The 16,521-nt window shown below is 46.2% G+C and overlaps 1 protein-coding gene across 4 annotated transcripts; it reads right to left on the bottom strand.

Annotated features, from left to right (window-relative positions):
• Window positions 1-9,685: 9,685 nt before the first annotated feature.
• Window positions 9,686-15,733, bottom strand: LOC100284949 (DNA-binding protein EMBP-1). Of its 4 annotated transcripts, none has more exons than NM_001413238.1 (9): window positions 15,388-15,733; window positions 15,185-15,295; window positions 14,931-15,073; window positions 14,771-14,825; window positions 14,623-14,671; window positions 14,311-14,555; window positions 14,057-14,134; window positions 10,316-10,441; window positions 9,686-10,184 (listed from the first exon to the last, which is right to left on the bottom strand). In NM_001413238.1, the coding sequence occupies exons 1-9, from the start codon at window positions 15,535-15,537 to the stop codon at window positions 10,038-10,040; spliced, it is 1,104 nt and encodes a 367-aa protein (NP_001400167.1). In that variant the 5' UTR covers window positions 15,538-15,733; the 3' UTR covers window positions 9,686-10,037. The 4 variants fall into 4 exon arrangements, with proteins under 4 accessions (NP_001400167.1, NP_001151316.2, NP_001400168.1 ...); NM_001157844.2 differs by having other exon boundaries at window positions 10,307-10,441; NM_001413239.1 differs by having other exon boundaries at window positions 14,771-14,828.
• Window positions 15,734-16,521: the final 788 nt, after the last annotated feature.

The raw sequence follows: 16,521 nt of genomic DNA on the forward strand, positions 1-16,521 counted from the left end.
ATGAGCTCACCAAGATCACCAAGCGGGAAACGATTGAGGGGGAGCTCGGTCGGTTCCGGCTTCAAAAAGGGGAGGAGCCACAACACATGTACAATCGGCTCAAGACCTTGGTGAACCAAGCGCGCAACCTCGGGAGCGTAAAGTGGGATGACCACGAGGTGGTTAAGGTTATCCTAAGATCACTTATTTTCCTTAACCCTACTCAAGTTCAATTAATCCGTGGTAATCCTAGATATACTAAAATGACCCCCGAGGAAGTTATCGGGAATTTTGTAAGTTTTGAGTGCATGATCGAAGGCTCGAGGAAGATCAACGAGCTTGATGATGCCACCACATCCGAAGCTCAACCCGTTGCATTCAAGGCAACGGAGGAGAAGAAGGAGGAGTCTACACCAAGTCGACAACCAATAGACGCCTCCAAGCTCGACAATGAGGAAATGGCGCTCGTCATCAAGAGCTTCCGCCAAATCCTCAAGCAAAGGAGGGGGAAGGATCACAAGTCCCGCTCCAAGAAGGTTTGCTACAAGTGTGGTAAGCCCGGTCATTTTATTGCTAAATGTCCTATATCTAGTGACAGTGACCGAGGCGACGACAAGAAGGGGAGAAGAAAGGAGAAGAAGAGGTACTACAAGAAGAAGGGCGGCGATGCCCATGTTTGTCGCGAGTGGGACTCCGACGAGAGCTCAAGCGACTCCTCCGACGACGAGGACGCCGCCAACATCGCCGTCACCAAGGGACTCCTCTTCCCCAACGTCGGCCACAAGTGCCTCATGGCAAAGGACGGCAAAAAGAAGGTTAAATCTAAATCCTCCACTAAATATGAATCCTCTAGTGATGACAATGCTAGTGATGAGGAAGATAATTTGCGTTCCCTTTTTGCCAACCTTAACATAGCTCAAAAAGAAAAATTAAATGAATTGGTTAGTGCTATTCATGAAAAGGATGACCTTTTGGATTCCCAAGAGGATTGTCTAATTAAAGAAAACAAAAAACATGTTAAGGTTAAAAAGGCTTATGCTCTAGAAGTAGAAAAATGTGAAAAATTATCTAGTGAGCTAAGCACTTGCCGTGAGATGATTGACAACCTTAGGAATGAAAATGCTATTTTAAATGCTAAGGTTGATTCACATGTTTGTAATGTTTCAATTCCCAATCTTAGAAATGATAATGTTGATTTGCTTGCTAAGATTGATGAATTGAGTGTATCTCTTGCTAGCCTTAGAGTAGAAAATGAAAAGTTGATTACTAAGGCTAAAGAACTAGATGTTTGCAATGTTACAATTTCTGACCTTAGAACTAAAAATGATATGTTGCATGCTAAGGTTGTAGAATTAAAATCTTGCAAACCCTCTACATCTATTGTTGAGCATGTATCTATTTGTACTAGATGTAGAAATGTTGATATTGATGCTATTCATGATCATATGGCTTTGATTAAACAACAAAATGATCATATAGCAAAACTAGATGCTAAAATTGCCGAGCACAACTTAGAAAATGAGAAATTTAAATTTGCTCGTAGCATGCTTTATAATGGGAGACGCCCGGGCATTAAGGATGGCATTGGCTTCCAAAGGGGAGACAATGTCAAAATTAGTGCCCCTCCTAAGAGATTGTCCAACTTTGTTAAGGGCAAAGCTCCCATGCCTCAGGATAACGAGGGTTACATTTTATACCCTGCCGGTTATCCCGAGGACAAAATTAGGAAAATTCATTCTAGGAAGTCTCACTCTAGCCCTAATCATGCTTTTATGTATAAGGGTGAGACATCTAGTTCTAGGCAACCAACCCGTGCCAAGTTGCCTAAGAAGAAGATTCCCAATGCATCAAATGAACATAGCATTTCATTTAAGACTTTTGATGCATCATATGTTTTGACTAACAAATCCGGCAAGGTCGTTGCCAAGTTTGTTGGGGGCAAACACAAGGGCTCCAAGACTTGTGTTTGGGTACCGAAAGTTCTTGTATCTAATGCCAAAGGACCCAAAACAGTTTGGGTACCTAAAGTCAAGAACTAAATTTGTTTTGTAGGTTTATGCATCCGGGGGCTCAAGTTGGATACTCGACAGCGGGTGCACAAACCACATGACCGGGGAGAAAAGGATGTTCTCCTCATATGAGAAAAACCAAGATCCCCAACAAGCTATCACATTCGGGGATGGAAATCAAGGTTTGGTCAAAGGACTTGGTAAAATTGCTATATCTCCTGACCATTCTATTTCCAATGTTTTTCTTGTTGATTCTTTAGACTACAACTTGCTTTTTGTTTCCCAATTATGTCAAATGGGCTACAACTGTCTTTTTACTGATGTAGGTGTCACTGTCTTTAGAAGAAGTGATGATTCAATAGCATTTAAGGGTGTGTTAAAGGGTCAGCTATACTTAGTAGATTTTGATAGAGCTGAACTCGACACTTGCTTAATTGCTAAGACTAACATGGGTTGGCTCTGGCACCGCCGACTAGCCCATGTTGGGATGAAGAATCTTCATAAGCTTCTAAAGGGAGAACACATTTTGGGATTAACAAATGTTCATTTTGAGAAAGACAGGATTTGTAGCGCCTGCCAGGCAGGGAAGCAAGTCGGAGTCCATCATCCACACAAGAACATCATGACGACCGACAGGCCGCTTGAGCTACTCCACATGGATCTATTCGGCCCGATTGCTTACATAAGCATCGGCGGGAGTAAGTATTGTCTTGTAATAGTGGATGATTATTCTCGCTTCACTTGGGTATTCTTTTTACAGGAAAAATCTCAAACCCAAGAGACTTTAAAGGGGTTCTTGAGACGGGCTCAAAATGAGTTCGGCTTAAGGATCAAGAAAATAAGAAGCGACAACGGGACGGAGTTCAAGAACTCACAAATTGAAGGCTTTCTTGAGGAGGAGGGCATCAAGCATGAGTTCTCCTCTCCCTACACGCCACAACAAAATGGTGTAGTGGAAAGGAAGAATCGAACTCTTTTGGACATGGCAAGAACCATGCTTGATGAGTACAAGACACCGGACCGGTTTTGGGCCGAAGCGGTCAACACCGCCTGCTACGCCATCAATCGGTTATATCTTCACCGAATCCTCAAGAAGACATCCTATGAACTCCTAACCAGTAAAAAGCCCAACATTTCATACTTTAGAGTTTTTGGTAGCAAATGCTTTATTCTTGTTAAAAGAGGTAGAAAATCTAAATTTGCTCCTAAAACTGTAGAAGGCTTTTTACTTGGTTATGACTCAAACACAAGGGCATATAGGGTCTTTAACAAGTCCACTGGACTAGTTGAAGTCTCATGTGACGTTGTGTTTGACGAAACTAACGGCTCTCAAGTAGAGCAAGTTGATCTTGATGAGATAGGTGAAGAACAGGCTCCATGCATAGCGCTAAGGAACATGTCCATTGGGGATGTGTGTCCTAAGGAATCCGAAGAGCCTCCACATGCACAAGATCAACCATCCTCCTCCACGCTAGCATCTCCACCAACTCAAAATGAAAATGAAGCTCAAGTTGATGAAGTAGAAGATCAAGCAAATGAGCCACCTCAAGATGACGGCAATGATCAAGGGGGAGATGCAAATGATCAAGACAAGGAGGATGAAGAGCAAAGGCCGCCACACCCAAGAGTCCACCAAGCAATCCAACGAGATCACCCCGTCGACACCATCCTCGGCGACATTCATAAGGGGGTAACTACTCGATCTCGGGTTGCACACTTTTGTGAGCATTACTCTTTTGTTTCCTCTATTGAGCCACACAGGGTGGAGGAAGCACTTCAAGATTCGGATTGGGTGATGGCGATGCAAGAGGAGCTCAACAACTTCACTAGAAATGAGGTATGGCATTTAGTTCCACGTCCTAACCAAAATGTTGTAGGAACCAAATGGGTCTTCCGCAACAAGCAAGATGAGCATGGTGTGGTGACAAGGAACAAAGCACGACTTGTGGCCAAGGGATACTCCCAAGTCGAAGGTTTGGATTTCGGTGAAACCTATGCACCCGTAGCTAGGCTTGAGTCAATTCGCATATTATTGGCCTATGCTACTTACCATGGCTTTAAGCTTTATCAAATGGACGTGAAAAGTGCCTTCCTCAATGGACCAATCAAGGAAGAGGTCTATGTTGAGCAACCTCCCGGCTTTGAAGACAGTGAGTATCCTAACCATGTCTATAGGCTCTCTAAGGCGCTTTATGGGCTCAAGCAAGCCCCAAGAGCATGGTATGAATGCCTAAGAGATTTCCTTATTGCTAATGGCTTCAAAGTCGGCAAGGCCGATCCTACTTTATTCACTAAAACTCTTGACAATGATTTGTTTGTATGCCAAATTTATGTTGATGATATTATATTTGGGTCTACTAACGAATCTACATGTGAAGAATTTAGTAGGATCATGACACAGAAATTTGAGATGTCTATGATGGGGGAGTTGAAGTATTTTCTAGGATTTCAAGTGAAGCAACTCCAAGAGGGCACCTTCATCAGCCAAACGAAGTACACTCAAGACATCCTAAGCAAGTTTGGAATGAAGGATGCCAAACCCATCAAAACACCCATGGGAACAAATGGGCATCTCGACCTCGACACGGGAGGTAAGTCCGTGGATCAAAAGGTATACCGGTCGATGATAGGATCATTACTCTATTTATGTGCATCTCGACCAGACATTATGCTTTCCGTTTGCATGTGTGCAAGATTTCAATCCGACCCTAAGGAATCCCACCTTACGGCCGTAAAACGAATCTTGAGATATTTGGCTTATACTCCTAAGTTTGGGCTATGGTACCCTCGGGGATCCACTTTTGATTTGATTGGTTATTCGGATGCTGATTGGGCGGGGTGTAAGATTAATAGGAAGAGCACATCGGGGACTTGCCAGTTCTTGGGAAGATCCTTGGTGTCATGGGCTTCAAAGAAGCAAAATTCGGTCGCTCTTTCCACCACCGAAGCCGAGTATATTGCCGCAGGTCATTGTTGCGCGCAATTGCTTTGGATGAGGCAAACCCTGCGGGACTACGGTTACAAATTAACCAAAGTCCCTTTGCTATGTGATAATGAGAGTGCAATCAAAATGGCCGACAATCCCGTCGAGCATAGCCGCACTAAGCACATAGCCATTCGGTATCATTTTCTTAGGGATCACCAACAAAAGGGAGATATCGAGATTTCTTATATTAACACTAAAGATCAATTAGCCAATATCTTTACCAAGCCTCTTGATGAACAAACTTTTACCAAACTTAGGCATGAGCTCAATATTCTTGATTCTAGAAATTTCTTTTGCTAACTTGCACACATAGCTCATTTATATACCTTTGATCTCATCTCTTTCATATGCTATGACTAATATGTTTTTCAAGTGTATTTCAAACCAAGTCATAGGTGTATTGAAAGGAAATTGGAGTCTTCGGCGAAGACAAAGGCTTCCACTCCGTAACTCATCCTTCGCCATCGCTCCAAGAAAAGGACCGGACTTCGTCTTTGGTATAATCTTAACTCATTTAATTATGACCAAAGAGGAAGATAGTACTTAATGGGCTCTAATGATTCCGTTTTTGGCGATTCATGCCAAAGGGGGAGAAAGTATGAGCCCAAAGCAAAAGGACCGCACCACCACCAAAAGTATTTATCATTTGGTATCCTATTGTGTTCAAAAGGGGGAGAAAGTAGTATTTCAAAAATGGTATATCAAAACCCTCTTGAACACTAAGAGGTGGATCTCTTTTAGGGGGAGTTTTGTTAAGTCAAAAGAAAAGCATTTGAAACAGGGGGAGAAAATTTCAAATCTTGAAAATGCTTTACAAACTCTTATTCATTTACCTTTGACTATTTGCAAAAGATCTTTAAAATGGATTTACAAAAAGAATTTGCAAAAACAAAACATGTGGTGCAAACGTGGTCCAAAATACTAAATAAGAAAGGAACATTCCATGCATATCTTGTAAGTAGTTATATTGGCCAAATTCCAAGCAACCTTTACACTTACATTATGCAAACTAGTTCAATTATGCACTTCTATATTTGCTTTGGTTTGTGTTGGCATCAATCACCAAAAAGGGGGAGATTGAAAGGGAATTAGGCTTACACCTAAGTCCTAAATAATTTTGGTGATTGAATTGCCCAACACAAATCTTTGGACTAACTAGTTTGCCCATGTGTATAGATTATACAGATGTAAAAGGTTCACACTCAGCCAATAAAAAGACCAAGTTTTGGATTCAATAAAGGAGCAAAGGGGCAACCGAAGGCACCCCTGGTCTGGCCACCGGACAGTGAACAGTACCTGTCCGGTGCACCAGGGGACTCAGACTCAAACTCTTCACTCTCGGGATTTCTCGGAAGCCGGCGCGCTATAATTCACCGGACTGTCCGGTGTGCACCGGACATGTCCGGTGCTCCAAGGAAGCGCGGTCTCCGGAACTCGCCAGCCTCGGGTTCGCGTGGCAGCCGCTCCGCTAAAATTCACCGGACTGTCCGGTGTGCACCGGACTGTCCGGTGTACCAGCGGAGCAACGGCTCTTTTCGGCGCCAACGGCTCCCTGCGGTGCATTTAATGCGCGCACAGCGCGCGCAGACGTCAGACATGCCCATACCGGTGCACCGGACATCAAACAGTACATGTCCGGTGTACACCGGACACCCAGGAGGGCCCAGAAGTCAGAAGCTCCAACGGTCAGAATCCAACGGCAGTGATGACGTGGCAGGGGCACCGGACTGTCCGGTGTGCACCGGACTGTCCGGTGCGCCATCGAACAGACGCCTCCAGCCAACGGTCAAGTTTGGTGGTTGGGGCTATAAATACCCCAACCACCCCACCATTCATTGCATCCAAGTTTTCCACTTCTCAACTACTACAAGAGCTCTAGCATTCAATTCTAGACACATTCAAAGAGATCAAATCCTCTCCAATTCCACACAAAACCCTAGTGACTAGTGAGAGTGATTTGCCGTGTTCATTTGAGCTCTTGCGCTTGGATTGCTTCTTTTCTTTCTCACTTGTTCTTGTGATCAAAACTCCATTGTAATCAAGGCAAGAGGCACCAATTGTGTGGTGGCCCTTGCGGGGAAGTTTTGTTCCCGGCTTTGATTTGAGAAGAGAAGCTCACTCGGTCCGAGGGACCGTTTGAGAGAGGGAAGGGTTGAAAGAGACCCGGCCTTTGTGGCCTCCTCAACGGGGAGTAGGTTTGAGAGAACTGAACCTCGGTAAAACAAATCCGTGTGTCACACTTCATTATTTGCTCGCGATTTGTTTTGCGCCCTCTCTCGCGGACTCGTTTATATTTCTAACGCTAACCCGGCTTGTAGTTGTGTTTATATTTGTAAATTTCAGTTTCGCCCTATTCACCCCCCCCCCCCTCTAGGCGACTATCACATATATTCTCCTTTACAATTATATCTTCCAATAAAATAATATGTATGCTTAGATATCCATGGGAAATCAGTGCTAAAAGAAAGTTTCTCCTCTAAATTATTCATATTACATATAATATCAAATTCAATATAACACAAAGTATTTAAAGAAGATACTATAAGGAAAATGGACTCCAGTCCATTTGATTAAAGGGTTTTGATGTTTAATGATCAATAAAACCGTGTGGACTAATGTATTTACAAGTGTTTGTGTTTATATTTCATGAGATGCACAAGTGACTTGGATTGAGCCTCTGAGGAAGCAACACCTCAAAGAAGGCATTAAAAGGTCCATAGAAGATCTACAAATAATCAACACAAGTCCAAGACACAAGACCAAAAGGCCCAAGCAAAGAAGATTGAAGAATCAAGAAGTGGGTTGTCAACTGGCACACCGAACCGGTCCAGTGGAACACCGGACCACATACATAGAGAGGATGTTTCTAGGGTCTTGGCTAGATGATGCACTGGACTGGTTCAGTGGTACACGAGACCACGTGCGCGGAGAGCATGTTATTTGGCTCTCGGTCAGCTGACAAATCAGACCGGTTCGATGTGCACCGGACCATAGTCTAATGGCTAGGCTCCAACGATCATCTGACGTGGACCAGTCAACAGATCGGTCTATGTGTGCACCGGATCCTACAACAGTGTAGAGAATCTGACAGATGACCAACGGCTAGCTGACGTGGAGGCACCAGACAAGTCCGGTGCGACGCAGACAGAGTTGCTTCCTCCAACAACTACATTTGGGGTTAGGCACTATATATACCCCCTAGCCGGCCACTTGAGTGTGTGGAGAGTTGAGAAACATTGCTAGTGAGTTGATACACATTTCCATTGCTCCATACAGCCAAGTGCTTAATAGAGTCATTCGATGATTAGGTAGGTGCTTTGTGAAGTGCATAGGTTAGTTAGACTGCTTGTGCACTTGCTCTAGGTTTAGTCCTAGTTGATTGAGTGAGGAATAGACACCTCGAAACCCCTCGGCTCTTATGCGAGTTGTTGTACTTGTACCGAGTGGGGCGTAGTCTTGCGAGACCACACCAGTCGTGTTTGTGGTGTGCAATGTTTTATATAGCCAGCTATAGCGTTTGGAGATATCTGGAGCTAAGAAATGCACTGTTTAGCGCTAATCAAAATTAGTCTCTAATAGTCTAATTGAGCCCGCTAAAAACGCAATATTAACTGGGATGAGCATTTGAAACATTGAGGTCCAAAAAACTGCAAGCAAGCTCTTTACATGCATTGGGTTGGATCTAGAGATGGCAACGGGGACCCGATCCTCGATTCTCCGCGGAGAACCTCCATTAGGGGATGGGGATGTGAAAGTTTCTTCCCCCGTGGGGATGTAAACAGGAAAACTCTCCCCCCCAACAGGTAAATGGGAACGGGGACGGGGAAGCATTCCCCATCCCTGTTGCCCATGGGGGGCCATTAAGTGTTAAACATGCATGTGACTATGTTTTCGTATACTAGTTAATGATAAAAATAAATAATTACATTTATCAAGAGATCACTCATTGTACAAATGTGTTAAATTTGATGTACATATAATGATTTCTTACATCTGATAATATGTATAAGTGACAATGTTTTATATTAATAACAAAGGATGTATGTTTTAATTATAATTTAAGCGGAGACAGAGATCCCTGTTGGGGTTTTATTCCTGCAGGAAACGAGGATGTGAAAGAAATGTTCCCTCAAATGGGGACGAGAATGGAGAGGCCTAATTCTCTATTGACATCCCTAGTTGGATCCTCGCGTCTAGGCCCAAACCGAGCCGGCTGGAGCCTCACGCTGTGTCGCTGTTGCACTGCACGCACAAGCTACATCTGCGCATGGGCCAACCGGACTGGACATCGCCCATCTCCGCTCGTTGGGCCACCAATGCAGGCCGGCGCGCACCAGTAGGGAGGCCGATCCGCACGCCCTGAGCCTCCACACCAACAGGCTGAGTGTCCTTTCCAATGTCTCGATATGACACTCTGTGCGTGTCTCCACCGCATACAACCGCGATATGCAACCATGCTTCGACTAAAACATTTCGTGTAGCATCTCTGACTAAAGATCTCAGGTTCTCTCGGTTCGCCACCACATAGCTTACATTTCAAGAAAATTAACATCAGTCCATGGAAAATTAACAACTTTGAAGCTTCCAGCAGTGTTGGTCTAAATCTGGTCGTGCCACTACATTAATCCACCACAACATCCAAAAGCACCATCGAAAATTCAATAGCCTGTATAAAAGACTCCCGCAAAGTCGCAAAAAAAATCCAAAACAACAACAAGGCGAGGCAGGCTATCAAATGATATTTGCTCGCATTTCATCTAAACGATCGACCAGGCACCAAATTGGCCGGTTACATCCCCCCTCATCAGGAGTTAGCAGACATAAAAATTCTAGGCTCTCTAGGTTTTTGTTACAATAGCTACATCAATAGGTTTACACGACACACACACAAAAAAACACACAACGCACACCGCGGCGAGCCATAAATAATACATGGCTGCAGTGGGGGGCGACTCTACATGGCCCCCCAGCGGGCTGTGAAAACGCACTGGTTGATGATGGGTGTTGTGGTTAGATAGGAAACACCTCATCTCATCTCTGTCACTTTCTCATTCACCTGTCTCTCACCTAGTGTTAGCCTCCGGTTTGTGGCTTCCTTTCCCGTTGCTGTTATTACTAGATTTCTTGTGGAGCTGGCCCTCGTCGTCATGATGCTGCTGCGCCTTTGGCGGCTCGATGCTCATTCCCAGTGTGGTTGTGACACTTGGTACCTGGGAGTGAGCCATTCCACCATTTGCAAGTATGTCAAGGTTAGATCATGTTGGCATGACAAGAAATTGCGTGGAAGAAGTAGCGTCAACAAGTGATGATGAAAAAGGATAGCAAAGCTCACCGTGCTCACCAATAGACGTGAATTTTCTGCTTCCATGTCTTGGCAAGCCTTCCTCAGGTTGTCAAGTTCCGCTCTGAGAGCACTATTCTCAGTTGTTAGGTCAGCTACCTTCCTGGCTAATTCCTCACACTCTTGCTGAAAAATGAGACATAGTAAGTGTGAACATTTTTTCATGATCATAAGCATATTTTTTTTAAAAAAAAAGTAAAGGAAGAAAGAATGTGTTTGCTACAGGACATGTACGCAACAAGTAGGGAAACAACATTCCATATTTCTTGTGCATTCAATCTTTGCTCCACAATTGACTTATAGTCCATATATGTTGTACTGGGGGATAGTAGCTGCTAAATGGTAGGCACCTTAGATTATGTACCTAAGTTGACATTATACGTTCTAAGTTCTAACCCCGCCTTGGTGATCCGAACAATGTAACTGGAAACTTCACATGAAGGTCACATGGTTGGCTCAACTAGAAACTTTAGCTCGTTGAGAAATGTATATTAACATCTTGAAGCTAAAACCTAATACTCTCATTTCAATATTATTTAACAGATGAGCAAACTTCAGACAAGTGGGAAGCCATAAGAACACGTGTCATGGACCTTCGGTCCATGGGGATAGTTGTCTTATCCGGCGAGGTTATACCCCTCTGCCGCAGGCTTGGTTCTAGGGTAGCAGCCCTAGGCGCTTGAGAGGGTCATTGCAAGGGAGAGAGATTGGTTTGATAATGATCTTGCTTGATTTATTCCCTGCTGCCATGCGGCTTATAAATAGCCCTATGGCTAACCAACATCTCCTACAAACTCTCAACTAACTCCTACTTTCTTGGACTTATCTTATGCTAACCAACTCTCCACAATTCTCTCATTTCAATCTTATTCTCTAACCTTATCCCAGCTCATCTCAATCTTATTCTCTAGCCTTATCCCAGCCTGGTTGTTGCCTCTCGCTCCCTATTATGCCCATGACATCTCCCCCTTCCTTGAGGACCAGCTCGTCCTCGAGCTGCCATAGACTTACCTGACACGACTTAAGGTTAAGTCTTTTACATCTCGGCTTACCTTTATTATTTAAGACGAAAATACAAAATAATTGTGGAACTAAAATATAAATTTGAACTGCAGTATGTCCTCCTGTCCTCCTGGATCCCAAGGAAAGAGCTGAACTGCGGACTTCACGTTGGATGAAAGGTGAAGGAGGAACCAGCCCGTTCTTATGTTGGGTCTGTCCAGCACCAAGGTAGTTGCCCGAATGAAGGAGACGACCCTCTTTGGCCGTGCAGGGGGGCTGCATACCCAGATCTCGACTTCTGTAGGGGGTTCAAAAAGTATAGACGAGACCTGGTAGTTGGGCGCGCAGGCTGCGAGTTGGTGCAGCGATGAGCTGATCAGCAAGTGCAGCTTCCGCACCGCCCGCCTAACAAGGAAGCCGCGCACTGCGGCTTGCAGGCGCACCACGACCTGCTCATGTGATGACGGCCATGGGGTGGCCCTGGAGGCCACAGCAAGGTGCTTCTCCCCACGAAGGGACTGTACCTGGCGGCGTGCCAGAAACCCTCGCGCTGCCGCCTGAAGCCGCACCGCTGCTTGGAGTTCCTTCTCTGTCTTCTCCTTGTAGCGGTGGAACATCACAACGAATTGATCCCACTTCTCTTCGAGCCGAGTGAATGCATCTGGAGTTGGAGAGGGCGGGTGGAAGGGCGTTGCGGCGGCAGATGGCGCGGCGGCTGGTGGTGGTGAGGGATGGGCGGCTGGTGGTGGTGAGGATAACCTGGAGCTGATACCAGGTGTCATGGACCGGTCCATGGGGATAGTTGTCTTCTTCGGCGAGGTTATACCCCTCTGCCGCAGGCTTGGTTCTAGGGTAGCAGCCCTAGGCGCTTGAGAGGGTCATTGCAAGGGAGAGAGATTGGTTTGATAATGATCTTGCTTGATTTATTCCCTGCTGCCATGCGGCTTATAAATAGCCCTATGGCTAACCAACTTCTCCTACAAACTCTCAACTAACTCCTACTTTCTTGGACTTATCTGATGCTAACCAACTCTCCACAATTCTCTCATTTCAATCTTATTCTCTAACCTTATCCCAGCTCATCTCAATCTTATTCTCTAGCCTTATCCCAGCCTGGTTGTTGCCTCTCGCTCCCTATTATGCCCATGACAACACGCAAGTCGTCAGGTTGTGGACCAACAGCATAGTTTAATGAAATATGGGACTATGGGTCACCAAGAACTCAGTCAACAGCATGAAATAAAGAGGAAAACCAGATCATTTATCAATGATAGTTGAGGATCGAAACATTAACCAATACTAGCATTCCCCTATTTTCAAACGTTACTCACATGAAAGCACCATTCGTTATCTTTGCTTTTGCTTTAATAGGTTTTGGGACCATTGTAACAATCAACTGAATTAGAGAGGGCAGAATAGCAAACAAGGAATACAAAGGACTAAAAATGATGCGTCCAGAAGTCAGATGAATATCTATATATCTTTTTGCCCGACTATTGCTGTTGGAAACATATCACTTACAAAATGAACATCAAAGGAAGTGGCTAAGAGCAGGGGCTCCAAACATCAATATTCTTCAGTTTCCAATTAATATACTGCTCTTATTACTTTTTTCTGTGTGTGTCAACATATTTCAATACTGTTGGTTGCTTAAACGAATTTACACTTATAAGCAGTCTTAACACATTACAAGGATAAGCATGCCCTGAGCCAGAAACAATATTTTAAAGGTAAAAAATTCCTTGTGTTCCAGTTCATCAAACTCTAGCACTTGTTTACTGTTATTTGGTTATTTCTCAGTTGCGCGAATAAATGTTTCTTGATGGCTTGTAGCTACTTAATTAAGACAGTACATTAGGTCCCTTCCTGTGGTCAAAGGGGTTATTGCAGGCTAGAAGCCTCTCACCCATAAGTTTAGTTGTCCCTCCCTCTTAAATGATCATCCTTTAATTGGCATAGATTCCTGCTTTCATGAGCTGATGGTGATTTTAAGGAATAACGCATAATCTGTTTTCCCTATTTGCTCTGTAATTATGCTCTCTGTTGCCATACACAATGAACTCAAAGGTCTTGGTAAATTTGGTTCATCATGTAGTTTTGAATAAAAAATGTAGTTGGTACACAAAAACAAACTTTAGCTAGCAAGTATGAAGCGTTTGGTATACAGAATAAATATGTATGATGTATGAAGCTAGTAAGTCTTGAACCCATCATTAAAGACAAGACTAGGAAAGTTCTATCATTTCAAGACTTCTCATTAAGCTTTGATACAATTAGTTAATCAGCACCTGCACTTCTGTAAATTGGCAATGAATAAATGACATAAGGTTGCTCTGTCAGAGAGCCACAAAAAAATTTCTGGGTTCTGAACTAATGGTACAACACCTGTAGGTTCAGGTACCATTTATTTATCGAAACACTTCCCAGAGCCAGAGGCCAAGCAACCGCATCCTTATGTTTAAAAATAAACTAGTATCAGTTAACCCAAAATAAATGAATTTCAAAGATCTTTGATGACTCTAGTTAAAGCTTGGTGGGCCTAGGATACAACTAATTCTGGGGAAATTTGGCTCCAGGTTGTAATACTATCCCCTAGCCTACTTGCCTTGAATTGTCTTGCAAACAGATCTTCACCAGATTGACAGGAACTAGTGAGCATGTGCGTGTGTGTGCGTGTGTTTGTATATTTTTCACCATGCCATTCTGCAAGAAATGAGGATGTACTGATTCCAGTACTACCTGCTTGCGTAACCTAGATCTCCTTGCAGACTCCCTGTTAGATTGTTTCCGCCTCTCCCTCTTCAATTCACGTTCATCCTGAAGAAATAAGGAACTTTTCATCAAAGAAATAGGTCTGAATAAGCGCAATTATGATCTGTAACTTTGCATAATAAAAAACTCATGGATCAACAGACATCCTCATCCTATAGCGAATATGCACATAATAAATCAATTTCAAGATGATGCTAAGATTCAACAAAGGCCATCCATACCAGTTGAGTAACGCTATCACGTCGGGCAAGCGCCAACCCAGGATTCGCTTCCCCCTGCACTGCAGGAACAGCCAAGGCAGGAGAAGTATTCCAAATGTCCATCCCAATGTTCAGATTCGGGGTGGCACTAGGAAGCGCTGCCCTGCCAGGTGCAGACACTGGAAGCTTTGAGGCAGACCTTCCCTTTGCGGGATATGGCGACTCAACCGTAGCATAGCGCACAACAGCAGCTTGAGACGGTTCACCTGGCAAAACACCAATCTTTAATCGCTCACTCCTTTCTGACAGAAAGGCTACAGACAAAACGCTAACCTTCAGCCGACGTGTTACCAGATTTCCTTTTCTTGGGCGCAGATGAACCCTGAGGAGAACAAACATGAACCACAGAAAGCCAGCTAATTACAGGAAAAAACATGCAATTTAAAAATGGCCCCTTGTGGCACAGCAAGTTGATTGGTACCTTATGGTCAGTGTCATCATCTCTCGTCTCTGACGACTCATCGCTGCCGCTGTCACTGCTACACACAGCAGCATTCGAATTGAATTTAACCAGAAAGGGGGGAAGGGGAGAAAAAAATTTAAAACTGCAGCGCTGGCAAGGCAATAGTGAAAGCCGGTACCTCCTGGAGTCGTCCTCACCGGAGGGCGCCCCAGAGCTGCCCTTCTCAGGCGACGCGCCCCCGCCCTTCCCCTTGCCTTTCCCTTCCGGCGCAGTGGCCGCCGCCACCGTGGCGACAGCTTCGCTCGTCGGGTAAGGGACGCCCTGCATAGCAGCAGAGGAGCAAACTCACACCTAAACCCCCTCCAAATCGAAGCTCAATTCTCTCGAATTAGGCACGGGACGGGAGAGCGCGAGATGAGGAGGGACACTCACCGCGGCCATGGACGCGTGCGCGTAGTATGCCGCGGCGGCGCCTGGGTGGTAGACGGGGAACGGCACCGGCGTGCCGAAGGGCGCCCCCGCCGCGGCCGCCGCCATGAGGTGCTGAAATCGGAGGAGAAGCAAGCAAGGAAACCCTAGTCAGAAGCCGCCGCCACGCGAGCGAGCGAGCGCGCACAAAGGGGCCAGAACCTTACCTGCGCCGGCCAGGCGTAGGGGTGCCCCGCGGCGGCGTAGTAGGCCTGGAGCGAGGCGGCCCACTCGGCGTGCGTCTGCGGCGGTGCGGCGACCACGGCGGCGGCGGGCGGCTCCGGCGGCTTGGGCTGCTCGTCGGAGGACGACGCCATGGCGCGCCGAGATCTGGAGGCTCCCCCCCTCTGGTCCTGGGCGGAAGCGAGCGAGCAGCTGTGGCGGTCGGTTTGGGTGCGGTGGGACGCGTGCGCGTCGCCGGCGGTGAGCCTACCGGGGGGCGGTGTGGGGAAGCAGCAGCAGTCGCTGCGCTGCGTTGGGAGGGAGGGAAGGGGAGCAAAAAGGCGCCTGCTTGCTAGGGTTCGGTGTCCTCCCGTCCCCGTGTACGCTTCCCCATGTGCGCGCAGCGACTCGGCTCCGACGTGGCGCGTCACAGTTGGCGCGAAGCTCTGCGGGGCCCGGCGTATCGTCCAGCGGGGTGGACACGCGGACGGCGCTTTTGGAACCGGGTCCACGCGTTGGGCTCGGGTGGGTGCATGGGGCGGGGGGCGCGTAGCTGTTTACTAGGGGCTGGCGGTGGTGCCAGTGTAAAGGACAAGTAGTCATTCGGTGGACGGGCGGTAAGAGAGGGGAGGGCTGGGCACAGGTGGTGCTCGGTGGGTAGGGTGTGCCTTTGGGCTCGCACGTCAGTGGCGTGGGAGGGTGGGTGTAAAGCTGGTGGGGACGTGGGGGATGAGTCGGACGCGACGGGATCCACGCCTCCGCCCTGGGGCCTCGGTCGGAGAGGACGGAGGACAGCACGGCACGCACCGAGTGGAAGCGCCCAGAGCGCCGCCCGAGTCGTACTGGGGCACTGGGCCTTGGGCCTTACGCCGTGGCGCGCGGGCTACGGAAGGCCCGCTTGGCCGTGGTTTCTTCAGCATATGAGACCTTTTTATAGCGCGGGAAAATTATTGGGTTTTTTTTCCTATGAGAACGAACTGGGTAAAATTTCTATATATTTTCTATGGAATTCCTTGTGACTTCTATGAGGAACGACACAGTGAGACCCAAAGGCATGGAGAAATGCGTTGGTACCTTCCATCGTTTCGGCATATTTTCCAAATCGAGTTGGGAAAGAACAACAATCTCCAAAGCATGTG

The sequence above is a fragment of the Zea mays genome, chromosome 2 (genome assembly GCF_902167145.1).
Source record: "Zea mays cultivar B73 chromosome 2, Zm-B73-REFERENCE-NAM-5.0, whole genome shotgun sequence".
Classification (NCBI taxonomy): domain Eukaryota; kingdom Viridiplantae; phylum Streptophyta; class Magnoliopsida; order Poales; family Poaceae; genus Zea; species Zea mays.